This window comes from Stegodyphus dumicola, chromosome 7, assembly GCF_044657685.1.
Source record: "Stegodyphus dumicola isolate Sdum_Otavi_A_Nest chromosome 7, ASM4465768v1".
Lineage (NCBI taxonomy): Eukaryota > Metazoa > Arthropoda > Arachnida > Araneae > Eresidae > Stegodyphus > Stegodyphus dumicola.
The window spans coordinates 105,932,453-105,956,809 of NC_140774.1; the positions used below are offsets into that span (position 1 = coordinate 105,932,453).

Sequence of the window (24,357 nt, forward strand, 5' to 3'; positions counted from 1 at the left end):
TTGGACATGGCGTGTGTTAGTTCACACTGAACAGGTCATACTTTACTTACGTACATGATAAACATGATAATTGAAAAACATACTGATTCATAATAAATAAACATACTGATTCAATATAAATAAACATACTGATTCATAATAAATAACGTACTGATTCATAATAAACATACATAATAGATAAATATACTAATTCATAATAAACATAAATAATAGATAAACATACTGATTCATAATAAACATCCTGAACTGCAGGATGAACGCGTATTCAAACGATGAAGTGGTTGACATGCTGATCGTGTATGGAGCTGCGGAATGTAACGGGCACGCCGCTCGGCGGTAGTACTAGGAACGTTATACGAGCAGTCATGCTTCACATCACACGACTTTCGTGTTAACTGAAGGTTACGTGAAATTGGTTATTTAACGAGAGCTACAATGAATCGACAGCGAACGACGAGGACACCTGGCAATAAGGAGGTGGTCTTACGTCTGGCAGAAGACAATCAAAATGCGAGTACTCAAGCGATAGCCAAAAACGTGAGTTTATCTCAGTCTATAGCCTGGAGGATGCTCGCAGCAAACCAAATGAGCGCATACCATCTTCATCGCGTCCAATTACTAGAACCTGAAGGTTATCAACCCCGGAAAATGCTTGCGATTTGGTTCCCTCACCAAAGTGTTACAGACAGCGTATTTTCTGCACCGTATTGTTAACGGAAGAACATAACTTCAGACGTGAAGGAGCTTTCAATCAGCATAACGCACATGTATGTGTTTCGGAGAACCTTCATTGTACGCAACCATGTGCAGCTCAAGAGCGTTTCTCCTTCAATGTTTGGGGCAGCATTCTTAGAGACTACCTCATTGGACCGTACCTTCTGCCCAGTTCCTTGGATGACAGGGCATACCTGATTTTCTTCCAACAAGTCCTGCCTGAACTTCCTGACGCAGCACATGTTCCTCCGTCGTTGTGCCACTCTATGTGGTACCTGAATTACGCGGCTCTTCCACATTATATGACTGATGTCCGCCGACACCTCGTCGTAACCTTTAGACAACGGTGGAGAGGTCGTAGTGGCCCGGTTCATTGGCCTGCCAGATCACCGGACCTGTCCTGTCATGCATGGGCTTCTTCCTCTGGGTTCACATGAAGAGTTTGGTGTACGAGATGCCCGTTCCTTCCGTTGAAGACTTCATCGCTCGAATATCTGTAGCTTCCGGGAGGATACGTGGCATGCCAGGAATCTTCCAGAACATAAGGAATTCCATGCAGTGCTGCTGTCAGGGCTGCTATACGACTTCTAATCGTAATTTCGAACGCCTGTTGTAGTCAACCTTTCAATAAAATGTTTTCTGTCCCTTTAATGTGTTGCTGTTTTGGTTCTTTTTCTCTGCTTCTTTGCACCATAGCTAGCAACTATGCCATTTGCTACTCGACATTCCTTTGTAACGCTTGACATTTGTCGCAGTTGGTAAGTTTTGAAAATTGGTTGCGCTTTGCCTATCCGACCTAGCTAGTGTCATAGCTTTGCATAGAATTACAGAAGTTGTAACTCAGCCAATATACTGTAGCGTTCCATACAGCCACTATTGACAAAAAGTTATTAATTTATTTTGTGTTATTTTAAATTAAGTCCCCACAAGCTGTGAGAATTGAAGTTTTATTCTAACTCTTACCTTTTGAGTTGTTCTTGTGTTCAGAAAAAGACAACAGGTAACTCAAATGCCAGCAAGCTTACCTAAACTCTTCGACGGCTCAAGGCATGATAGCCATGACCACGATTTAGGGCTTCCAGTATGTTCGCTGTGCTTTTAGCTTTTAAAGTTGAAATTGCGTCGTACTTGTTGTCTTTATACTACAAGACAAGTAGTCTTATACTACTACTAGATACTTTATACTACAAGAATTCCTTCCAGCAAAAATTCAGCTGTCTGTTGCCGCAGAAACGAGCTCTACTCTATTTCTCGTAAGGATGTCTTGAAGAAACGCATTTAAGTCTGCTGTTTCAGAGCACTTAACCATGAAATGGCGGTACAAATCTTCCGTTCTTTGCTTTAAACATGCGTTATAACATTGCTTTGCCTTTCTTGCAGCCAATATTTGCAAAGAAGAAAAGAATACAAGTGAAACCATTGTAGCAAAAACATCGCAGACGAAAACGTCCTAAGAAAACATTGTAATAAGGGGGGAAAAAGCAGGGAGAAAATTCTACAACATCACAATACAAGACATTCTTACGGAAAAATATATTAACAAAATCTCGCAGTTTAAATATATCATCATACAAAACATCATATTAAATATAAAACAGCTATAATACATTGAATGACGAAAATATCGCAAAAATATGCACTTTATGCATCTTAGACGTTCAAAATTCTACTTTTTGTGAGTGCAGTATTATTTTGAGTAAAACAAACCGTCTCTAAAGAGGATCACACACGATACAGATAACAATGAAAGATAGTTCCGCTTTCAAATGGTTTTTCAGAGAACCTTCTCATAAAAACCATCTGCCGAAAACAAACGATTTTTTAAATAACCTGTATGTTAGAGAACAGAAACTGGCATCTTTTTTTAAAAACTATCGCATTTTTACTAAACGTCATCTCTCTAAGACGACTACCTTCAGAGAAGTTTAAAATCCTCTATAAGCATAAGTCTTAACGAGAGTTCGTTGAAATTAAAATAATACTGCACTGACGAAAAATATTTCACAAAATTCTGAACGCCTTAGACGCATAAAATGCAGGCCTTCTTTTGTAGGGGCTTTTTTAGCACAATGTTTTCTACAACGATATTTTCAAAATGAGACATTTTGCCACCAATTTTATTTCCTATTTTTATTACGATGTTTTAGAACTGTGTAGTTTTCTCCTTGCTTTTCCCCCCTACCACGATTTTTTTTTTTTTTTTTTTGTGCTATGATGTTTTTCTCTTGCTTTTGTCCGCGATGTTTTCTTCGATAATTTTGCCGCAATGTTTTTGGTGTACCAAACAAAACAGTAATAAAGCTTTCACCCAACTAACCCCTACTTCAATTATATAAGGTCTCGACTTTTTTGCCATCCATTATTTTAAAATTTCGCTATCTAAAAATGGATCCGATATAAAATTTTCAGAGATTACAAAATAAACTTTTCGCCCTCTTTTAAAACAAGAATAATAAAAAAAATAGTTGGGCGATTTTCCACATTTTCTTTAAAAATATGTTGCAGTCTGAAGCAGAAGAGACGCACTGTTTATTCTTTACTATACTAGATTCCACTCAGAAGGGGGCAGGATCGGTTTTTCCGGTCATCGCTTCAAAACATACCCTCAATTTTATAATTTCATAAAATAACAGGATTCTTATTACTTCTGTACAGATAACGTAATTTTTTTGGCAAATTTTCGGAAATCGAGCGATTTTTTTGACCATTTGGCGTAGCAGAATTGTTGGAAGCAAAGCAGAGGTTTTCACTGCTGAAAAAGGATTTTCTATCTGAATAATTCAATTTCCAACGTGTCATCCAGATTAAAAATATTAAAAAATCACAAAAAAATCAGAAAGCTTTCAGGTTTTATATTACGTCCAACGCCAAAGGGACTGTTTTAATTTACATACACATGCACGTTTCGAGAGCGTTGAGGCTAATATTACAAATATTTAAAAACAGCCTGTCCTTAGAATGTCGAATAGACAGTTTCACACGCTGGAGATAAAAATGTTTTTCCCCTACAGTGTCGCAATTGCTCGCTTTGAAATCGTTGAGTTTGTTAATAAAAATTCTTTAAAGTTTTACAAAATTTGAAATACACAATAAAACAAATTCAAAATTCGGTCTTGCAAGTGTCCATATTCGGGTGTAGGACTACGTTATTAAAAGTTTGATGGCTCTAGGTACCGTTGTTCCTTCGCGAAAAACATGAATACATTCATGCATTATTTAATTTCTTTAAATAGGAATATAATAAAACAGGGCGATCATATTTGGTTGCAACAATTTAAAAAGTGATTCAACTAAAAATCTCGTTTTGAGACTAGCAGCCCTTCTGGGCTAAAAATAAGGAAGAACGAATAATAAAACCTTGTACCCCAAAATAACGAAATTTAATAATGGAATTGCATTGTCAAGAGTATATAAACCATTATCTTTATAAATTTATCAAAGGCGTCCGACGCTTTTATTATTTCTGATATAAAATTATAGATCAATTTTGTAGAGAAAATTTTTAATCTCTTGTTTCCATGAAACTGTAGGATAAAGTAAATTTCTTGTGTTAGTTCATTAATTTTATGAGTTTTAAATAGAAGCTTATGTTATTAAGACTTCTTTTTTACTCTTTATATTTTCTGTCTCTAAATGGTTCAAAATAACTTAATATTCTCAATTTATCCTCCAAATGTTGTTCATGCATGTAATAAATATTCTTTGTTATGGAGCTAACTGCGATATGACTTTTCTTTTAGCAATCATATTAGCCAAGAGCCTTCCCAAGGAACTGGTGACAATTCCTGTTTCTCGACCTTAGACGAAATCGAACACCAAATACAAAATTTGGGTACCTTAACCCGATCCCGTAATGAACAAAAGAGACGAGAAGCTCTATGGGACCTCTTCCAAAGTGAATGTATGTTCCTCTACGATCACCTCATGGTACTGAGAAATGTAAGCAAGTTTCTCTTTTACCATTCTTAACGATTACACAAAATTAGAAATTTGTTTAGAAATCTTAAGAATTACTTCCCAGTCTCAGATCGTGCAGTTTTTCACAAATCTGCTACTTTTAATAAACCTCCGCTGCTAAAATTTATGTTTGTGCGATTTTGCGAATTTTCTCTCACTCTATCATTTCCTTGTGCTACGTTTTGCTACTCTGACATTTTCCAACGTATCTAAAATTCGTATGTTTTAAAATAATGCATCTATTAAAAGGAATTTACAGTAAAATTTAGGAATTCGTTTAGACTTAAATAAAAAATATGATGTGTACACCACGACTTCCTTGTACGGAATATTAAATTAAACGCATTTTTCTTGCATTTCATTTAAACTTATCGGATTGAATTAAATCTACTTCACCGACAGCGCATAAACCACAATAGAATAAATGCATTCTTTAAAATTCACTGTAGTATATGTTTACCATAGCGACACTCTGGCGCTAGATTCACTTAACAGTATTATATTTCGTTCATATTATAATTCATAATGCACAAAATTTATATCATTTAAAGAATAGAATTATCTAATCGTTGCCATATGTTCTATTCAAATACTATAATAAAGCTAGAATGATGTATAAAAGAAATTAAGCAAACAAAACAAAAAAGAAACAGTTTTTCACAGACGATTGAGTATTTCTCATTCAATTAATTCAGTTCTCACTTTGCTAGAAAGCAAAAATACATAAAAACTCAAAATATCTATATTAAAAATTACGAAGTAAATCTTAAACACGCATTTCCTCAAAAAAATTCCAGAAAGGATTGAGCATGATTTAATTGGCAATAAATGAAGGCGTTATCTTTGTTGTTGCGAAGCTAAGTTTCTATAGATTGGCAACAAGTCCACTAGTCTGCTGTTTCAAATGTAAACAATCAATGGTCTCCATAAAAAAAAGGCTTAGGGGTAGTTAAACAACTTTAAAATTGTTGATAATTCTAAAAATATTGCATATAGATTTTCTGAAAGCATAAAAACCTTAACCGGAAGATAAGAACAACATAATTCAATCATTTTTAAAGCAAAAAATGTACAATTTACAAATATATAAGAGTGAAGAAACTGAGATCATTGAGCCGGGTAACAGAGTAGATATATATATATAGTTATATACGTTTGGTGCGGCCGATTGCAACCAAAATGTGCACATCTACATGTTATAGCAGTCCTATATACAAAATTTCAACTTTCTAAGGCTACTCGTTTTTGAGTTATGCGAGATCGTAGGTACGGCATACGTTCGTACAGACGCCACGAAAAATTCTCTTCAGAATTCTTTTTAAAGCAGTTTTATAATTTTTTGGAGGAAACGAGTCTTTTATTCTGTCATTACGTAGAGATATCACGCAAAAACATCATTAAATTGCATTCGATAGCGGTCAAAATGGCTATTTTCGTTGAAATATGCTGCCTGAAACTTTTCGCTGTTACAATACTTCCTTTTTACTTCGTACAAGGAAGTAAAAATGGTACCTGGTAATCCTGCGATCGGAACCCATGATCGCCATTTGCATTCAGTTTCCAACACTAATTGCCGTTCTTTCTATGTGTTTGATTCATTGCTTTGCTTAATGTTTTGGCGATCTCTGAGGAATGTTACAGAATTTAAGTAAACTTATAGCTGCTGCGTTCATTAAGTATGAATTAGAAGTAAAAAATTAGAGCACCACACTTCGGAAAAAAATAAACCCCTAACTTAATTAATACATGTGTGTTAGCAATCCAAGCGTGGGAGATCATAAATATGAATAAAGCAATTGAAAAACAATAGCCTGAATTAACTGAGAATTAAATAAAAGAAGAAATGGAGATTTAAAAAATGGAAAATCAGAAGTATTGGTTTTAAGACTTTCTTCAAAACTAATACACATAATTAAAACGCCCATGATTCGAATTTCTCTTATATTCCTTAACTTAGAGCACTCGGAAATTGAACGTGTTATGAAGTAAAAGATCATGTAAGCTCACCAAGTTATGGTGTTATAAAAATTATGTAATCTCTGACATCATATGCTACTTTTGACTCCTCGTCTTTTCTTTCTGGAAACACCGCAGGATCATATTCTTCAAAAATCATGATCGAATATAATAAGTCTCGCATGCGTAAAATTTGGTCTTTTCTTTTAGAGGTACTACTCTAAAACATTGCAATAATTAATTAAATAAGCTGTACTAAAGTACTCACGTCTCTGTTTAAATTGCTTTCTTTTGTAACAGCTGTACTTTTAAAATGAAGCTATTCTAACTGCACAAAATTTAAAACATTTTGTTCTCTCTACAGTGTTTTATTATAGTGCTGCAAATGCAGAAAGTGTTGGGCTTTAAACTTACTAATTCTATAACCGTAATTTTTTCTGATTCAAATGTTATTGAAATTATTTGGATTAGTTAGAATTTTAAAAATGCATGATTTTATAAACATGGTTTTATTGCTTGAAATCAAACTGAATTCTGAAGAAACATTATATAAAATAATTTAACGGCAGAAACCAATGCTTATGTGGCCAAGGAAGGCATTTTAAAGGAGTTTATGAATTTAGTTGATTCTGTAAAATTAAAAAACTGGCGAAATATAAAACTGAACCTGGGAAAAACAGATTTCTGCTTTTAAAAGTGAATAAATAATATTTACGAGAGCATACATAAACATGGATATTAATTATCACGATAGTCATATTTCCCAGATCAGCGTTTCCCAAATGTTCAATTGTGAGCCGATCGCGAAAGCAAAATTCCGGGTAGCAGATAACAAAATTACTAACATATTACAGTAACATGAAATTACTTGTATATTATAGTTCATTAATAGATGATTTCGAAATTTAGTAATTTAAAGTATTTATAGATGACGCATTATCGCTTATTAATTTTTTCTTAGTTTAGTTCCTATTTTAATGCTCTTGTGGCGACATCATGTTTTTAGCATTCATGTCGTCATTTTTAGCCTAGAAAGCAATGAAGCTCCTCTGTATGTTGGTGCAACTTATAAGCGTGAAACAGCTTGCTTTCTCAGCACTTGCTTTTTTAAAACTATATACAGAAATTAATTAGATGTCGAACTAAGTTTAAAGTTTTTTTTTTTTTTTTTTTTTTTTTTTTTTGTAGATCTGAAATTTCTAGTCAAGGAGAAATAGCATCATACTTCACACAATGAAATTTTTTTATTGTTATACATTATTGTATGTATTTTTGTTGCTTTCACAATAGTGGAAAATTATTTGAACATTAAAATTTGTTTAATCTAGTAATAAGCCATAAATACTTTTACTGGGTCACGAAGAAAAAATTTTTAAAACAAGTTTGAAAGACCTTGCTGTAGGATGAGGAACTACACAAAAAACTGAAATCGCTTGGAACCATGGGTAACTAACGAACTAAGTTTCTAAATTCTAAATCAACAACATGAGTCAACTCTTACAAACATGAGTTTAAAAGTCGAGAACTGAATATAATTTTTTATAGAAGATTCAGATTTCAAGGACTGAACTTCATGTCATCACTATTTTATTTTGAATCTAATATCCTTCATGTCATCACTATTTTATTTTAAATCTAATATCTTTCCAGGAATCTTGAAGGAAAAATATTTTAACAAACTCATCTTTAGATATTTAGACATTTCAACTAGCCCTTTGCAAAACACCTTTCTAACACTTTACATCTTTTCCTCAATCAATTTCTCACCTCTGCTCTCCAGCATTGTAATGTATACAAGCGCGTTTGGAAACGTACAAAGTTTTCCTCAAACCACCTCTTAACTTAAATCTTACAAAATGATAACTTAGATGCTTTAGACCTCAACTAATACCTTATTTGACTGTGTCTAATGTGCTAAGCTTAAATTTCATTAAAACTTCAATTTTGGCTGGAGAGACGCATTTAGCTACTTAAATTCAATACTCTAGCTTTTACTTTGATTTAACTTATTACCGCTTGCAAGCTGGTACTTTACATTTATCATTCACAACATCAAAAACTTAACTTTTACAAAACAGTTAACAGAACACTTTACTTTTGCAACGCAGCTAACAAGCATACTTTATAAAGCATTTTAAGTTGTCTTACCTTCAAAAGATGACTTAGTTTGCATTTTACATCACAAGGTACAGAAATTTCTTAAATATATTCCACAAAATCGAGAGTTGCCAGAATTTTATCAAAGCAATCTCAGACTAAACTCACAGTATCACGTTAGAACCATATAGAAACTAAAAACACCTTCAGATAAATGCATAACGAAATTTAAAAGCTTCTTTATGGATAGGATCTAAGATGCCCTATCCTGAGGCAAAATTCAACGTAAAAGGCAACTGTTGTACTTAGCTATAGACTAAAATTGAATACTTAAAGAAAATGGATTTCACTCATCTTTTGTTTCAGGGAGAAACTCCTACATTCTCCTATGAAGAAATTCCTGCCAAGAAAGGATAGTAGTTGTGTGAAAAATTCTTCTCTCAGTAGGCCGTTGATTCCCTGGTTCCTCCCCTAGTATTTTGCCCTTCTGAGCTTTGTCTCTAATTCATCTGGATTTCCTCTGGGGCTGCAGAACTTTTGACATCGACTGCTTGCTTGGTCCAAGATTCGCCTTTGGAAACTTCCCTTGGTTCTTCTCGAACTTTACCGGATGTGCTGGCCCATCATCCATCAGTCGTTTGCTACGTAAATTCAAGCTTCTCTACCGCGGCTTCATAGCGTCATTACAAGGCCATCTCGTTAACTGAGTTTCTTGTACGTTGATTTCCCAATAGGCGCTGCCGCTCATTCTGTTGGGCACCTCATGTGCTGGATCTTTGCAGTTTTCTTCCCCTTTTAAGTAATTTGGTTTTCTGTCTTCTTGGATCCCCGTTATCCGTAACTTCGCTTTTTAGACCGTCGAACTTCGGTCTTTTCATGTCTTTTTCACCAGTTTCGGCTTCCTTTCTTTTTCTTTGCGGACTTTGTATTCCGGATATTGATGGTAACTCCACCTTATTTCTTGTTATCATTCTTCGTTGTGCACACTAGGAGATTCGTGCAAAACATCTCTTAGCAGTGACATATCTGCGCGTTCATAATAGTGCTTGATCTGGTATGTATTGGTCCTTAGAGTTTTCAAGCATAAATAGTTTCCCTTATTTATTGAATAAAAAATGGGCCTTTGAAATTATTATAAAATTCCCGCAATTTACCTTGCGGTGCACATGAAAAAGAATGCTTAATTTTCAAGACTTTATCTAACACCTTAAAATCAACTTTCTGCCGTTTCTTGTCATAATAAAACTTTCGCTTCAGCCTGGTCAAATACGAATGTCGAATTCCTGTTCCATTAGTTTCTTTTCTGTATATCGATCATCTTAAATTACGCAGACCTCGTTTGTAAATAAAAATTTTATCTGGAAGTGTAACTACTTTCCAAAAAATACACTGATGCTCCAACAGGAAGCTACAAACGTTAAAAGAAAAGGTACGAATGTTAAGAGAGAAATTAAAACATACAAATTACATATGAGGTAAAGGTTGCAATGCGCATCTCAAATTAGCATAAAACCCAATTCCGCAGTCAAGCCATAATGCCCTAAGAAGGGGAATGCCGAACCTATGCGTCAGTTCGCAAGCTGCGACAGTTACATGTAATCCGAGATACCCCAATCGGAAAGAATGAGCCAAAGACCATTTACACGATGAAATACATTGGAGGGCGGTCGGGATGTTGCAGGCTGATTCAAGACAATCCGCTATTGCGAGAAAGCTGAATTTGCATCCAGTTTCATCAGTAAGCTGTGAAATCGTTATAAAAGGGATCGAAACCCCTGTAAAAGACGTGGGTCTGGACGCCGGAGGATTACTACAACGGCAGATTTTTAAGCTCTGGGTCTGTCTGTAACTCAGCAATAATTCTTTCTCGAGAATCTTAATTTTTTTAAGTTAACATTGTACATTTCACCTCATTCCTATCGTCATCTAAGTGAATTCTTTATAGAGCATCATCTATAACATTTTCTTTACCAGGAACATGTTTAAATATTAAATTGTATTCTTGCAATTTAAGGGCCCATTGTATGAGTCTGAGTGATAAATTTTCTTCAGAATACAAACGAACCATGACCGCATAACCTGTACTCGAAATTTTTGTATCATCAAAAGAACTCCTAAAGTTTGCCTCTAGAAAGCAGTATAATTTTTTTGAGTTGGATTAAATGCCTTGCTAAAATATGCAAGTTATCTGTCTTGCATAAGCAAGGCTCCTGCAGCAAAATTCGATGCATCTGCGGAGATTTCTAATTTGCCATTCGCTTCAAGAAATTTCAAGACGGGAACTTGATTTAATGCTGCTTACAGTCTCTCAGAAACCGTGTTTGCTTCTGCTCACCAGGTAAACGTCGTCTTTTTTTTTTTTTTTTTTTTTACTTTAAAATTTTAATGGTGGTCCTGCTACAAGAGCAAAATTTCTGATGAAAGTTCTATAAGGGAACACAATCCCAAAAATGAGGCCTACTTTTTTGCTGCATCAGATGGACGATAATTTTTATTGCTATGATTTTATTCTCTTTTGATTCCCTTTTGAAATATCTTATCCTAGTTAACGAAGTTCTTTGGCTGCAGATTTACATTTGGAATCATTTGTTTTTAAATCTGCTTCTTTTAGAAGCGAAGCACTTCGTTTAAATCCTGAATATGTTCATGAATTGTTTCGCTAGTAACTATTATATCGTCTAAGTAAATAGAGTTTTCGAGAATAGGTTTTAGAATAATAACCATGGTTTTTCGAAACGTGGCGAGTGCTACACGTAAGTCTAACGGCTTTCTGAGGAAAGCATAAAATCTTGATTTGGTAATACATGCGTTTTTTCACGTCCTCTGATTTCGCACATATCTGAAAATATCCAGAGATGAGGTTTATGTATTTTATCGATTTTATTTTTCGAATAATTTTCTCAATTATTGATAATGGTTAAGCTGGATAGTTTGTTATGGTATTTAATTTTCTGTAGTCAATAACAAAACGATACACTTTAAAACCTGTAGGTGGGAGATTATTTTTCTTTCGACATAGCACTACAGGTATAGCGTAAGGGCTACTTATGGAGATTATAATTTCATTCTGCAGCATTTCTGCAATATATTTTTCTGTAATTCCTCTTTGACCTAATCATAGCGGTACGGTTTGCTTGGCAAAACATATATAATAAAGTCAAAGGGATGATTTATCGTTTCTGTTCAATGATTTACCAATTGAGTTAACCCTGGGCCGTCATCAAATACAGGCAAATCAGAAATCTTTCTTACCAGCTGATCCAGTTTCGTTTTCTTCGTCCGTGTTCAATTACTTCAAGTCCAAAGCCGGAGGCTCAGCCACAAGTTGTGGTGATGTAGCTAAACAGAAGGTTACAGCCGAAAACATCACGGCAAAAACATCGCGGACAAAAACGTCGCGGAGAAAACAACGCAAGGCAAAAACGTCGTGCTACAAAACATCGTGGGAGAAAACATCACAACGAGAAAACATCGCAGTTCTAAAACATCGTGGTACAAAACATCGTCGTCGAAAATAAAGCGGTTCAAAAACTTCGCAGTTTAAAAACATCGTCGTCGAAAATATCGTGGTAAAAAATAAAGTATCTACAAATCATCGCATGACGATAACATCGCAGACATGCTTCTTTCAGGCTTTAATAACTGTAAATGGATATTCCCATATTGATTTGTGATCGCAAGATGGAAAGAAGGATAATTTTTACTTTCATACTTTTTATTAACTAATAAATTTTTGCTGAGAAAATAAGAATGAAACTTAAGCATAGAAATTTAATGCAACTTATAGCACTTAATAGAATTTTAAACCGACATAGTTAACTAACAAAGGCCATTAATAAATCATTTTTATAAAGTTTTTACTGGTAATTTTTCATGAAAAGTATAATCTATAATTTGCATTTAATTTTCTATGCTTAAGTTTCCTTCTTACTTTTTCAGCAAACAATTATTAGTTAATAAAATATGTGAAAATAAAAATTATCCTTCTTTACATACTGCGCTCACAAATCATTATGGGAATATCCATTTACAATAATTAAGACCTGAAAAAAGCAGGTCTGCGAAGTTATCGTCCTGCGATGATTTGTAGATACTTTATTTTTTACCACGATATTTTCGATGACGATGTTTTTAAGCTGCGAAATTTTTGAACCGCTTTATTTTCGACGACGATGTTTTGTAGCACGATGTTTTAGAACTGCGATGTTTTCTCTTTGCGATGTTTTCTCCCACGATGTTTTGTAGCACGACGTTTTCGCCTTGCGTTGTTTTCTCCGCGACGTTTTCGTCCGCGATGTTTTTGCCGCGATGTTATCGGCGGACACCAAACAGAATGTTCAAGTTAAAACGTAGAATAGTAGCCAAAGACTGCACTATTTAAAGATATTCTAAGCTAACTCATTAATTATAGCTCACGCATCAAAATCAATTTATCGATCACTGCAGTAAAATTTGTAAATTTTTACAGGAAAATTACAAGTCTTCCACTTTTTTATCATGCATAAATGTCAAAGATATATTCTTTTCGCTTTGTTTTGAAACAAACTTTGAATAATCTAACAACGGGTTAAACGCATGTGGATAATCAAGTATATTTTTATTTGTACTGAATTTTTATATTCAAAACCACTCTTCTATTTCACCATATGTATTGAACATTTTTGTATGCGGTATTCTTTTTTTCCCATCTCTGGAAACCTTTCATCTGTGTAAAAGTGGGTATATATGGCTCACACTTGGTTTCGGGCACTTGTGTATTTTCTGCAAATATCCTGTTATTAAACATTAGAGAAATAACTTTATTTTTCTTTCACATGTACTGTTGATCACCTATTTTAAAACCTGCTTGTTTTGAAAAACGTTATTCAAAATGTTTTTGGTATTTTGTTCCCCCCCCCAAAAAAAAGAAAAAGAAAAAAGAAAAGAAAGGACAACAAAAAAAAAAAAACATTATTCAAAATATTTTAAGAATCTACTATTCTATTTAAGTGGATTCACATAAATTTTTGAACACTTTAAACAATCAGTTGTACGCATTACGTCAACTTTTAAATCGTTGAGTTTGTTGCTCAAAAATTCGTTAAAGTTTTACAAAATATGAAATCGATAATAAAACAAATTCCCAATTTCAAATTTGGGATATCAGGTGCCCATATTCGCAGCAGAATTACGTCATTCAAAATTGGATGACTTTAGATACCGTTGTTTTATCACAATGCGATAAATATACATACATTTATGCAGATTTTTCATTATTTTATTTCTTCAAATATAATGCAGGACTCTAAGATTACCGGATCTTTTGTATTTGGACTCCTTTTTGTGGGACTGTATGAAAAGCCTAATCTACAAGCCATGCAGCTTTGATCTGTCTGTGTAAATGCTGGCTGCTTTCGCCGTATCTTGGCGCACATGGGACATGTTTGTATGCGCTATGAAGTCCTTACCGTGGTTGGCTGGGTGTTCTCCCAGGAGTTCTTTCTTGCAGTCGTATTCTATAGGGTCGTACAAAGTTCTCTTATAGGAGACTAATTGTCTCAATGCTTGACCTTAACTATCACTGCCTCCTGCTGTGACTTGATGTACAGTGGAATGATTCCTGAGAGTGTGACTACCACGATAGTAGCAGTAGTCCTATATGCTTTTGTCATAGCAAAGACGAAAGGACGTTGGGTGCTATGTAGCAGATTTACTTTACGTAGTATTACTGGAGTTGCCCAGGCCGCTGGGGTTATATGTAGCAATTTTCTCTGTTACTGTTGTGTAGTGAATTTTCAATAAAAGAAGTTTAAAACGCCAATGTGTACCTTGCATTCCTTTGAGATTCCATGCCTTGATCCCAGAGATCCTGCAGCCTCGTCCGAACGGCTTTCAGGTGGGGAATCCAGGACAGATTCTCTTCTGGTGTGTAGTCGTATTCTGTAGGGTGGAATATCAAAGACTTTAATTCTCTTGATCGTCTTTCCTGTGGTAAACGATATACTTCGTCTTTGAAATCGTGAAAGCATTGCAGTCGAACTGACTTTAGAAGCCCGACAAATGTTTAGCAAACCTAATAACACAGAATTTGTTAGAAATATAATAAAAACTGTAATTTTATGGCCGAATACAAGAGAACCATTTCTCAATAAAGCGAATCGAAGAGCATGATTACAATTTTACTAAGACCTGTATTTAAAGGTCTCAGAAATTTTGGACTTCCATTGTCTTTGTAAATGAACGTAAATAAAGTATTTTTGGTAATGATGAAAAGCAAATGGTACTGGGAAAATTCAATATTGAACTTCAGAAGATGAGTCTTACTCCTCCAACATGTTTAAATTTTACATTTTTATTGATAGCAAAATTGTACATTTTATACACAGGGAGTATTGCTGCCATTAACTTCAACATTTTATTGATGGCGTAACTGGTACATTGTATTTGAATATTTTAAAACAAAACGTGAAGCAGAGCTCATAAATGGAAATATTGTTGCTTTAAAACTTTATGTAGATGATAATCCGAAACATATATTCATATTTATAAACTATGAACTTTATATAACTGTTCACATGTAACCGAAGTGCTTGTGCAGTAGTGCATAATCTAGATCAGCGGTTCTCAACCTTCTGACTAACGCGCACCATCTAAAGAAAAATTGAAAACTTTTAGTACCACCACTACTACTGCCACCACCACTCTTGAACAAAGCTCAGATTGTATAAATTTACGAGTATTAAAGAAAAATCTCAATCAGGATGTTGTGATTTTAATTTTTGAATTTTATAGATAAAAGTACTTTGCTTCTTTGTGTACCACCTATTTTTCTCTTGCGTACCACAGGTTGAGAACCCTTGATCTAGATTTTAGTCCTATTCAGCATATTTGGTATTATTTGCAGGACTAAGTTTATAAATCCAGAATGTCCAACAGAAATAACCTAACAGAAAATCTTACCACAAAATGGAGGGGAAAAATAAGGAAATCTTCATCAAAATCTTATGAAATCCATACCTAGCACATTCAGTCTAGTCATGAAATGAAAAGAAAGCCCAGCACATTACTGAAGTAATTTTTAGAGTTTTTTTTTAAATATTTGTGTGCCATAATCTTTTTTTCACCATTACATTTTCATTTGCACAAATAGGTGTATAATTTAATATTTGTTTACTATTATTTTCTATTAAATTTAGGATTTTTTATATCGTTTGACTTTATGATGTGGCATGTAATAACATATTTCATTTAAATTAAGCATTTAATTACTCTTCCAGAAAATGTCTGAAAACTTGCAGTGCCCCAACATTCTTTTAAATCACTATACATAGGTAGGAGAAGTAGTGTTTTCGGTCCAAAATTTCGATGACACGTTTTCAATGAAAAATCACGAATTAGGGTTCTCACTTCACGTTTTTACTATTTTTACAATCCGCGTAAATCAAAATGAGTTTGGATTTGTTGATACTATAGAAATAACACAGAAAAAATTAAATTATTGTATTCATTTTAATGTATTCATTTTAAATATATTGTTACGAAATACCCAGCTGCAGTAAGATAGCTTCCCCGCAAAGCGGGTTTAGGTTTTCCAGAAAATGGCAAAGGAGAGCAAGGCTGCCAGATTTGGCGACAAAATTGGCGATATGCCTTAGACGGAGTGAGAATATTCTAGAACGAATTCTTACCGGTTTGCCCCAGAATGTTTCCAAAGGCGGCCAAAAGCTATATAAACAGTGCCTGTACGCAGAGTAGTTGTGCATCGTCGAGTATATCGTCGAATATCGTCCAGTTTCGTCGTCGAGTATATCGCCAAGTTTTTATCCTGAGTGTGTTGAGCTGCGAGATCAATCGACCGAGTAGGGAGCTGTATTTCAGTGTTTCGCTGTGAAGTTGTCTTCACTGTTGTAGCCTGACGGCTGATTGTTTCAGCGTGTTTATCATAGTTTTTGGACGATAGTAAATGTGTCTTTGGAACTGTCCTGTGTAATACTGACGAATAAATTGTGTTTTGATTCTTAATCAATTGTTGTCATCAATTGTTGTCAAATCCACGAACCCATAGAAAGCAAACATTTGAATATGATGCTATAAACAAAGAAAAAGTTTTACATACCGGCAATTATGCCTATTAAAATATAATACAAAATTTCGTATTAACAGAACTTTCTGTTTATTGGAACAAAAAAATTCAGGTTTCATTTACGAACGATCAACCGGAAATGAATCTTTACTTGAAGCTCGTTGTTGCTTAAAATATGGAATTTACCGAAGGTCGTGTGCTGGCCACACTAAATATTTTAAACTGCTGACTAAAGCTTGAATGCTATTTTTCAAAGTATCAACATTTTTTGTTTTTTAATTAAAATGTGCACAAGGAGTGATGAATCTAAATTTGAATACAAAATGGAATTCATTTCATTCAATTTATAATTTTTAATGTTATTTTATAATTTAGCATTCTGAAATAAATGACTTTAAATTTTTAGCAATCATACTATACATTATAACTACTGTATCTCTAAATTCCTGTAAAAATTATCTTATTGATCTGTGTAGGCTGTAAATCAATAAAAGCGTTAATGAAAAAAATGTTTTTAAATGTGTTTGACCTATTTTTGTTTTCAGCAGTCGTGATTTACAAAACAATAGTTTAGTTAATAATAAATTTATCAAAAGTATTTTCTTGATGTTTGATGGGTGAAATAGCTTTTCTTCTGGAAAAAGGAGGTTTATGTATCATAGGAAACTAAAGAAAACCGCTGAAGCGTAAAATTGAAGAACTTAGCTGACTTGATGGTGATGGGAGAAGCTATCCGTGAGATAGTAGAATATCGTAGACATGATAAAAACAGAGAAAAGAGAAACTTTGGCTACATGAACCGGAAATTAGTTCTTCGTCGTCTTTCAATCAAATAGTTAATCTTGAAAGTAAATAAATATGAAGAATAATGTATTATAATATAAAGAAAATGATAAGTTTTTTTCCCTCATCTCACGGCATTAGAAAAGTTTTAACGATAGTTCATAATTTAGACTAATGGAAAGTGTAAAAAAAAAAACACCATGAATGCATAAGGAAATGAGTTTAGAATAACAAGATTATGGGAAGGAAACGATTTCAAATTCTAGAACACAGAGCCATTTTTAATCAGTGTGAAGAAGATAATGTGTTAAATCAGAGTGTAATCAAAACCCTGTAATCAAGGCTTGATGCTACACTTGCTCTTGCTGGCATACATTCACACAAATATCGAATAGTGTCTTGCGAAATGTCACCACATGCTTTTTGAACTTCTGTTATACAATTATACCACAATTTTGAAGGCGTTGTTGAAAACTTTTCACACCTTTAAACTTGTTCTTCCATATCCTTAGTTGGTTTAAATTAGGAAACTTGCAACCCATGACAGCTAATGAACCGACTGTGAGCATGTTGCTTAACACGAGCAGATGATGCAAATAATTTGTTAATGAATGCATTTTCTGTTCAATGTTTCAAAGGTAATAAACAATACGCCTCTGATGATATTAGTGAGACGACAGTGATGATTTTGCTAACAGCACAAATTCTTAATTACATTTCAAAAAGGCAGTTCTACAACGTTCTTCTCTTCATTATTGGGTTTAGAGAAGCTCTGATTTGTATTTTCCTCGAACCTGTTCTCCTGGTCTTTCTTAGATCTAAATCCTCTGTCAGCAGCACTCAAAAACTACCTTTAATCTTGCTACCATTTAAGCAATCCGGTAAGAGCATTATCCGAATTTTCAGTGGATCAAATGTGAAACCTGTGAAATCATTTTAAGTTGCTAAAAGATGTGTGTTTCCCTGCTGCCTGCCTCGCGACTCGAATTTTGCTTAAAATTGTTTAATAAAATCATATTTTATTCAATACTGAATTCCAAATGTTAAGCAGTTGAAGGTGAAATCAACAAAAACGAAAAGGCAAAGCTTTGATTAGCACTAAATTGCATATGAAGATAGCAAATATGTTTATGTATGAAAGAAAATAAGCATTATGTACAAAGATACGAACAATATTTAAATTTTGTTAAATAATGACATAATTAAACTTACGAATTTCTTACTGCGATGACGTATAACTTCGAATATAAGTAGTTATACAGATTACTTGAAATTAAAACACATACACGTTATTATATATTTCAGAAAGACATTAAGACATAATTAAACTTACGAATTTCTTAATGCGATGGCGTATAACTTCGAACTTTTGCCTGCTTACAAGATTGTTTCCTGAGAAAAATTCGCAGTGTATACAGTGAAGCTTCATAACATCATATGTTGACAAAGATAAACATTGCTTGGCGAATCTTGTGAAAATCTGCAATCCTTCATCAGCTTCCTTTCACTGAAATTTCTTGCTCTGCTTGTTGGCTCCATCTTCCTTCCCCTTGTCTTTCTCATCCTTCTAATTTTTCAGCGCATGTCCAGTTATTTCGTCGGTAACTTTAAAAGAGTATGACGAGAACAATATTGTCTGCATCACCCAAGCCTGACCTCCTCTTTACTAACCGAACCTTTACTACCTTATCCGGACATGCAACTAAATCCAAGAAATCTGACACGGGTACCAGATGCTTAAAACCACGATAATCTTCGTCACTAAACTCGTCAGTCTATAACTATATTCATTAGCCACAATTTCCGACTACATCGTCTTCTTTACATCTCAGGCAAGACACAAAGTAAATATGTCGTCTTTCAATGTGAATATTTTCTGATAATCATAAACATGCTCACTCATCGATGCGTGAAAAGAGATCGGTAATTCATCTTTACGTTTTTGATAACTCTTTGGATAGTTGATTGGATAAGACTTGTTACTTTGGCAGAAACATAACACAGATATTTTCAATATTTAAGTTTTCAGAATTTTAGCTCATTATATGTCTTTTAAGACATAGGCTTAAATCTCAGATCTAAATTCAGGCTTCCAAAAGTGTGGTAATTTTGAAATTGCTGCATTATTGGTGAAATTACGAGAGATTTTACTGTATATTAATCAAGTCGTAAGGAAAACATTTCATGTCAATGAAAGAAAAGAAAACTTCAGCTATTTCTCCCTCAAAATATATTATAAGTATATAAAAATAAAAATTCTAAACACTATATTAGAAAATTTACTGAGAAAAGCCGTTTTGATGTCATTGATAGTGTGATACGTTTTCAGTATCAAAGAGACCCCAAAAACGAATTTCGAAAACTTACTCCACTAAATAATAACTACTATAACAATTACTATTCAGCGAAGAAGAAATGTGACGCAGATTGAATAATAATATGATAGTATATGCCATCTTTTGAAACCATGTTTTTATATTTATTGATAAATATAATGAATCAGTGTAAAGGTAACTAAAATTTCAAAATGAAATTTTAATTAAACGTAACTAAAATTTCAAAATGAAATTTTAAACCATTAGCTCAACATTTTAATCTACAAAATAATTCCGAATTCTAACAAGATAATGACTATAAGCATATGGCTATGAATGATGCGATGCTGATCACGGTTTAATTTTCTTCAAATATTCAAATTTTGTATTCGTTATCGAGATTTCAATTGTATGAACAAATTTCGCAAAACATGTTGTGTAAAATTCGAAAAAAAAATTTTTAACACCAACTACAATTAGTAACACAAGATGAAACAAACATTTTGCCATTACTCGCCAAATGTTTTTTGATAAAGTGATAAAAAATTTAACCACTTATTGTAAAATATCTAACTAAATAGCCTGAAAAGATTAAAATGTGTTGAATAATTTTAGAAAGCTAATATTTTTATATCTGTTTTGTACAAGAAGACCAATGTTTTAAGAATTCCATGCACATCTTTTTAATTTAAACGAGGGATAAAAAATAAACTTTATTATAGGAATTTAAAAAGATCTATTAATTAATCTCATTCCATAACCAAAAATTAACAATACATGAATATTACGGAACATTTAATCTTAACCATAAAAAAATCATAGAAAAAACTATCATAGGAAGAAATAAGTTGACATCAATTATAATTTAGAAACTTACGGCTGATTCTCATTGCTATTACATTTCGTCCTTTGCTTGCTGCCATTCTCTAATGAAAGGATACCACATGCTAATTCTTTTTTTTTTATTTCCAATCCTAAAAGGCCTCTGGAGTCCTTACGCAATAAAATATCAATAAAATATAGTATATAAACGTACAGATAGAATTCAATAGAATTAAAATATTGTTACGTTTTTCTTTTTCTGACGCCAGTTGTTACGTAATTGTCTTTTCCTTTACGGAGTTCGTGCAGATTTGGAGTGAATAACGAGGACAGCACTTGATGGAATATCGAAACACACTTTATTTAGCCAATAGTAATCAGGACAGCTCCAAAGTCACGTTTTACAGTCGTCGAAGAACTACTATAAACACGCTGGAACAATCAGCGACACAGCCTTCAGATTATCAGGTTAAAACGGCGGAGACAGCTTCACGGCAAAGCACTAGAGTACAGCTCCCAACTCTGATTGGTTGTTCTCGGAACCCCACGTACTCTCGAGACTCTCCACGCTACAACTCGCGTTGCACTCGACGATACACAAGAGTATAGCTCTCTACTCAGCACAGTCTAAGGCAAAACTCGACGATGCACTAATTCGCGATACACTAAAAGACTCTCTCGATGCACTCGACGACCAACTCGGCGCTAGACTTCGAGACACTCGCTCAATGACTGACTATCAGCTCGCTCGACAAGGCACACACACTGACTGCGGACCAGCAGGGTTTATATAGCTTTCGGCTTGTGTTCGAGAATATTCTGGGCTAAACCGGTAAGAATTCGTTCCAGAAGGTTCTCCATCCGTCCATGGCATATCGCAAATTTTGTCGCCAAATGGGCGATTTATCACCAAATGTGGCAACCCTGCACTCTTTGCTATTTTATGGCAACCCTAAACTGCTTTGCGGGAAAGCCATCTCACCGCGCCTGTACATTTCGTAACAATATAATTTTAAAAAAATGCCTAACAATGTTGCACCTGATTTTAAAGGATTCAAAAAATAACCCCATAAGCATTGCGCAAATCCACACATTTCAATTTTTTCACTTGCACTGTAATATACTATTGCAGTTTTAGGTCATTAACTTTAATCTATAATTTTAAGACATAGAACAATGTGAAAATTTTAAATAAGTAACAGACGAAATGACAGCGTCATGTGCAAAGCAGCTAAAATGAACGTTTATATTATAAAAAGATTGCGTCGGAAGTTTTCGTTTTTAATTTATCTGTATTGCCTTATCTTATCTATTTTCAGATATATTGCGTAAAAATATTTGGTAATTGTAAAATTATTATAATAAGTTAAGGAAATATAAAAACTGCTAAAATTTTTGGCGACCCCCTGCTGCAGGTCCCACGATCGTCATGGGAGTCGCGACCCACAGTTTAAGAAACTCTGGAATAGAGAACTCTCTTTTAGAGCAGAACAAAAGAAAAAGTGATCCTATTCATGAGCCAGGAATAACAGAAGGCCGAGCTTTGAAAATCAGGAGGCAAATAGTTAGAGAAACAAAACTGATAATTTAAAATATGCTGGTTTAAAATAGTTCAATATTTAATAGCCTATATTCAGAAGAGTACCTAACCTTTTATATTGTAGAAAACAATTAATATAGTTCTAACAAAAATTACAATAACAATTAAACTGAAACTATGTATTAATGTACACTGATATGTGGACGGAAATAATGTTGTTACGGATTTCAGATTTTTACATCTGTGTCTGAAAGTGTATTTCACTTTTCAAAGAACTTCATTAAGCGAATCATTTCTTTTCTGGAAGATACTCGCTCGTTCATAAGAAAAGTCATCTTTTTTCTTTTTTTCTCAGTGTACTTGTATGAGATTTTTCAGCTATAACTTGACCTTTATACTTTTATGTAATATTAAAATTTTGATAACGGATAATTGCCTGCTTTCAAGAATTCTTATTTTCAACTTCAAGAAACTGTCTAGTTTTTACAACTCTCAACACCTTTTTCAGAAGGCACTACGTAAAACCTATCTTGGGTTCAACTTTTTAATCTCTTAGCATGAACTAAAGTGTCATATTATGATGCGAGGGATTTCTTACCACAAGATTTCTAAGCTTAAAGCAAACAGACAACAGAAATATCGTAATTTTAAATTTATTCTATCTCATCACGTTTGAGGATGAAATTAAAATACACAACTCAAATTGCCAGTGTCATGGACCTGACTTAAATGACTTAAACACAAGCTTCCTTCAAACTGCTATAAATTCAAATAATTTAATCTAACTCTCTCGGGAGCCACAAGTGTCGCCTAGTACCGTAACAGAGATTCAAGCCTTTAACTTACCAAAACTGATTCCGTCCTGGCACAGCGTTATGCTCAAGACCAGCTTTGAAGTCTCCAAGAAAACATAAAACTTCGCGCGACAGAACAGCGTCGGCGAACAGGCCAGAACTCTCACATGCCCCTATTCTTCTAACATATTACAAAACTGCTTGCTATTCAAATCTACATAAATTCTGGAACCTCGTGAGAGAGATAGGAACGAATATAAATTAAATAACAATTTGTTTATGTACTTAAAAAAATGCCACGGTTGTTCTCCTTGTTTATCTTCCGCTGTCCCTCCACATGACCACCATTGATAAATTTCTTAATCCAGATTATGACTTCGTTGCTTTTCCGTTATTGCAATACCGTAATATTTATTGAGGTTTTAGACCACTCCTGCGTAACATATGATATCGCGCGATGTCAATCAGCATCGCATCACATGAGTATTTTATTTATATGTGTGTACCAGAACAATAAGTGACTGAGTTATATTAAAACAGTCTGTTGCTGCATGCTTCTACTGTTGAGAAAAAGTGATTGTAATAAAATTAATGGAAAAAAATCAAATTAATTACAAAAAGTTATCATTTTAAGCCACTTTAAATAAAAAATTATATCGATACATTTTATTCTCTATATTCAGAATTTTAAGCTTATAAAAAGTATTCTTTCGGGTCGACGACAACAGCTTTTTTAATTCAATCTGTTTCTTATGTATTGTTAAGTTAATTTAGCAGAGCATTTTATTCACAGTTTTTCAGTTATGAATTTCCATTCTAACATTCGCTACTTCCAGATGAGCACATTTTTCGTATTTTTCAATACCATATTTTCTTATGTATTTTTTCATCTCGCTCATAAGAGCAGGGATCTAAAATTTTAAAAATATTCCCGTGATTTTCCCATTTCCCAGTGCGTTCAGAGAATGAGCTGCCCTAAATTTTAAAAAAAATGTATTCCTCCATGTAGTAATAGTTTTCATCTTATTAGCGAAGACAAAGCCTCGCAAAATTTCTGCGTAGGTCGCACAGAAACTTTTCCTTCTAACTGTAGAAATTTATGCCATCCTAATACAAAGACCAACCCATCAGAGCGAAGCAAATACGAACTGCCATTCCGTCTGCTATTTCGGTCAGCTGCACATTCACTTCTCTGATTATTTATGTATGGTTTGATGCCTAAGGATACCAGAGACAATAATAAGAACAGGCAAGATTAAAGTTACTGAGAAGTAGAAACGAAGCTATTTATTAGATATTGTAATGTTAATATTACTA

The 24,357-nt window shown here is 33.9% G+C and overlaps 1 protein-coding gene across 1 annotated transcript in view; it reads left to right on the forward strand.

The window, feature by feature from the left end:
- LOC118180869 (uncharacterized) overlaps positions 1-24,357 on the forward strand; it is a 778,920-nt gene that overhangs the window by 599,602 nt on the left and 154,961 nt on the right. The window contains exon 14 of the mRNA XM_085820677.1: positions 4,455-4,653. Within this exon, the coding sequence (XP_085676803.1) occupies positions 4,455-4,653 (199 nt within the window). The remainder of the gene's footprint in view (positions 1-4,454; positions 4,654-24,357) is intronic.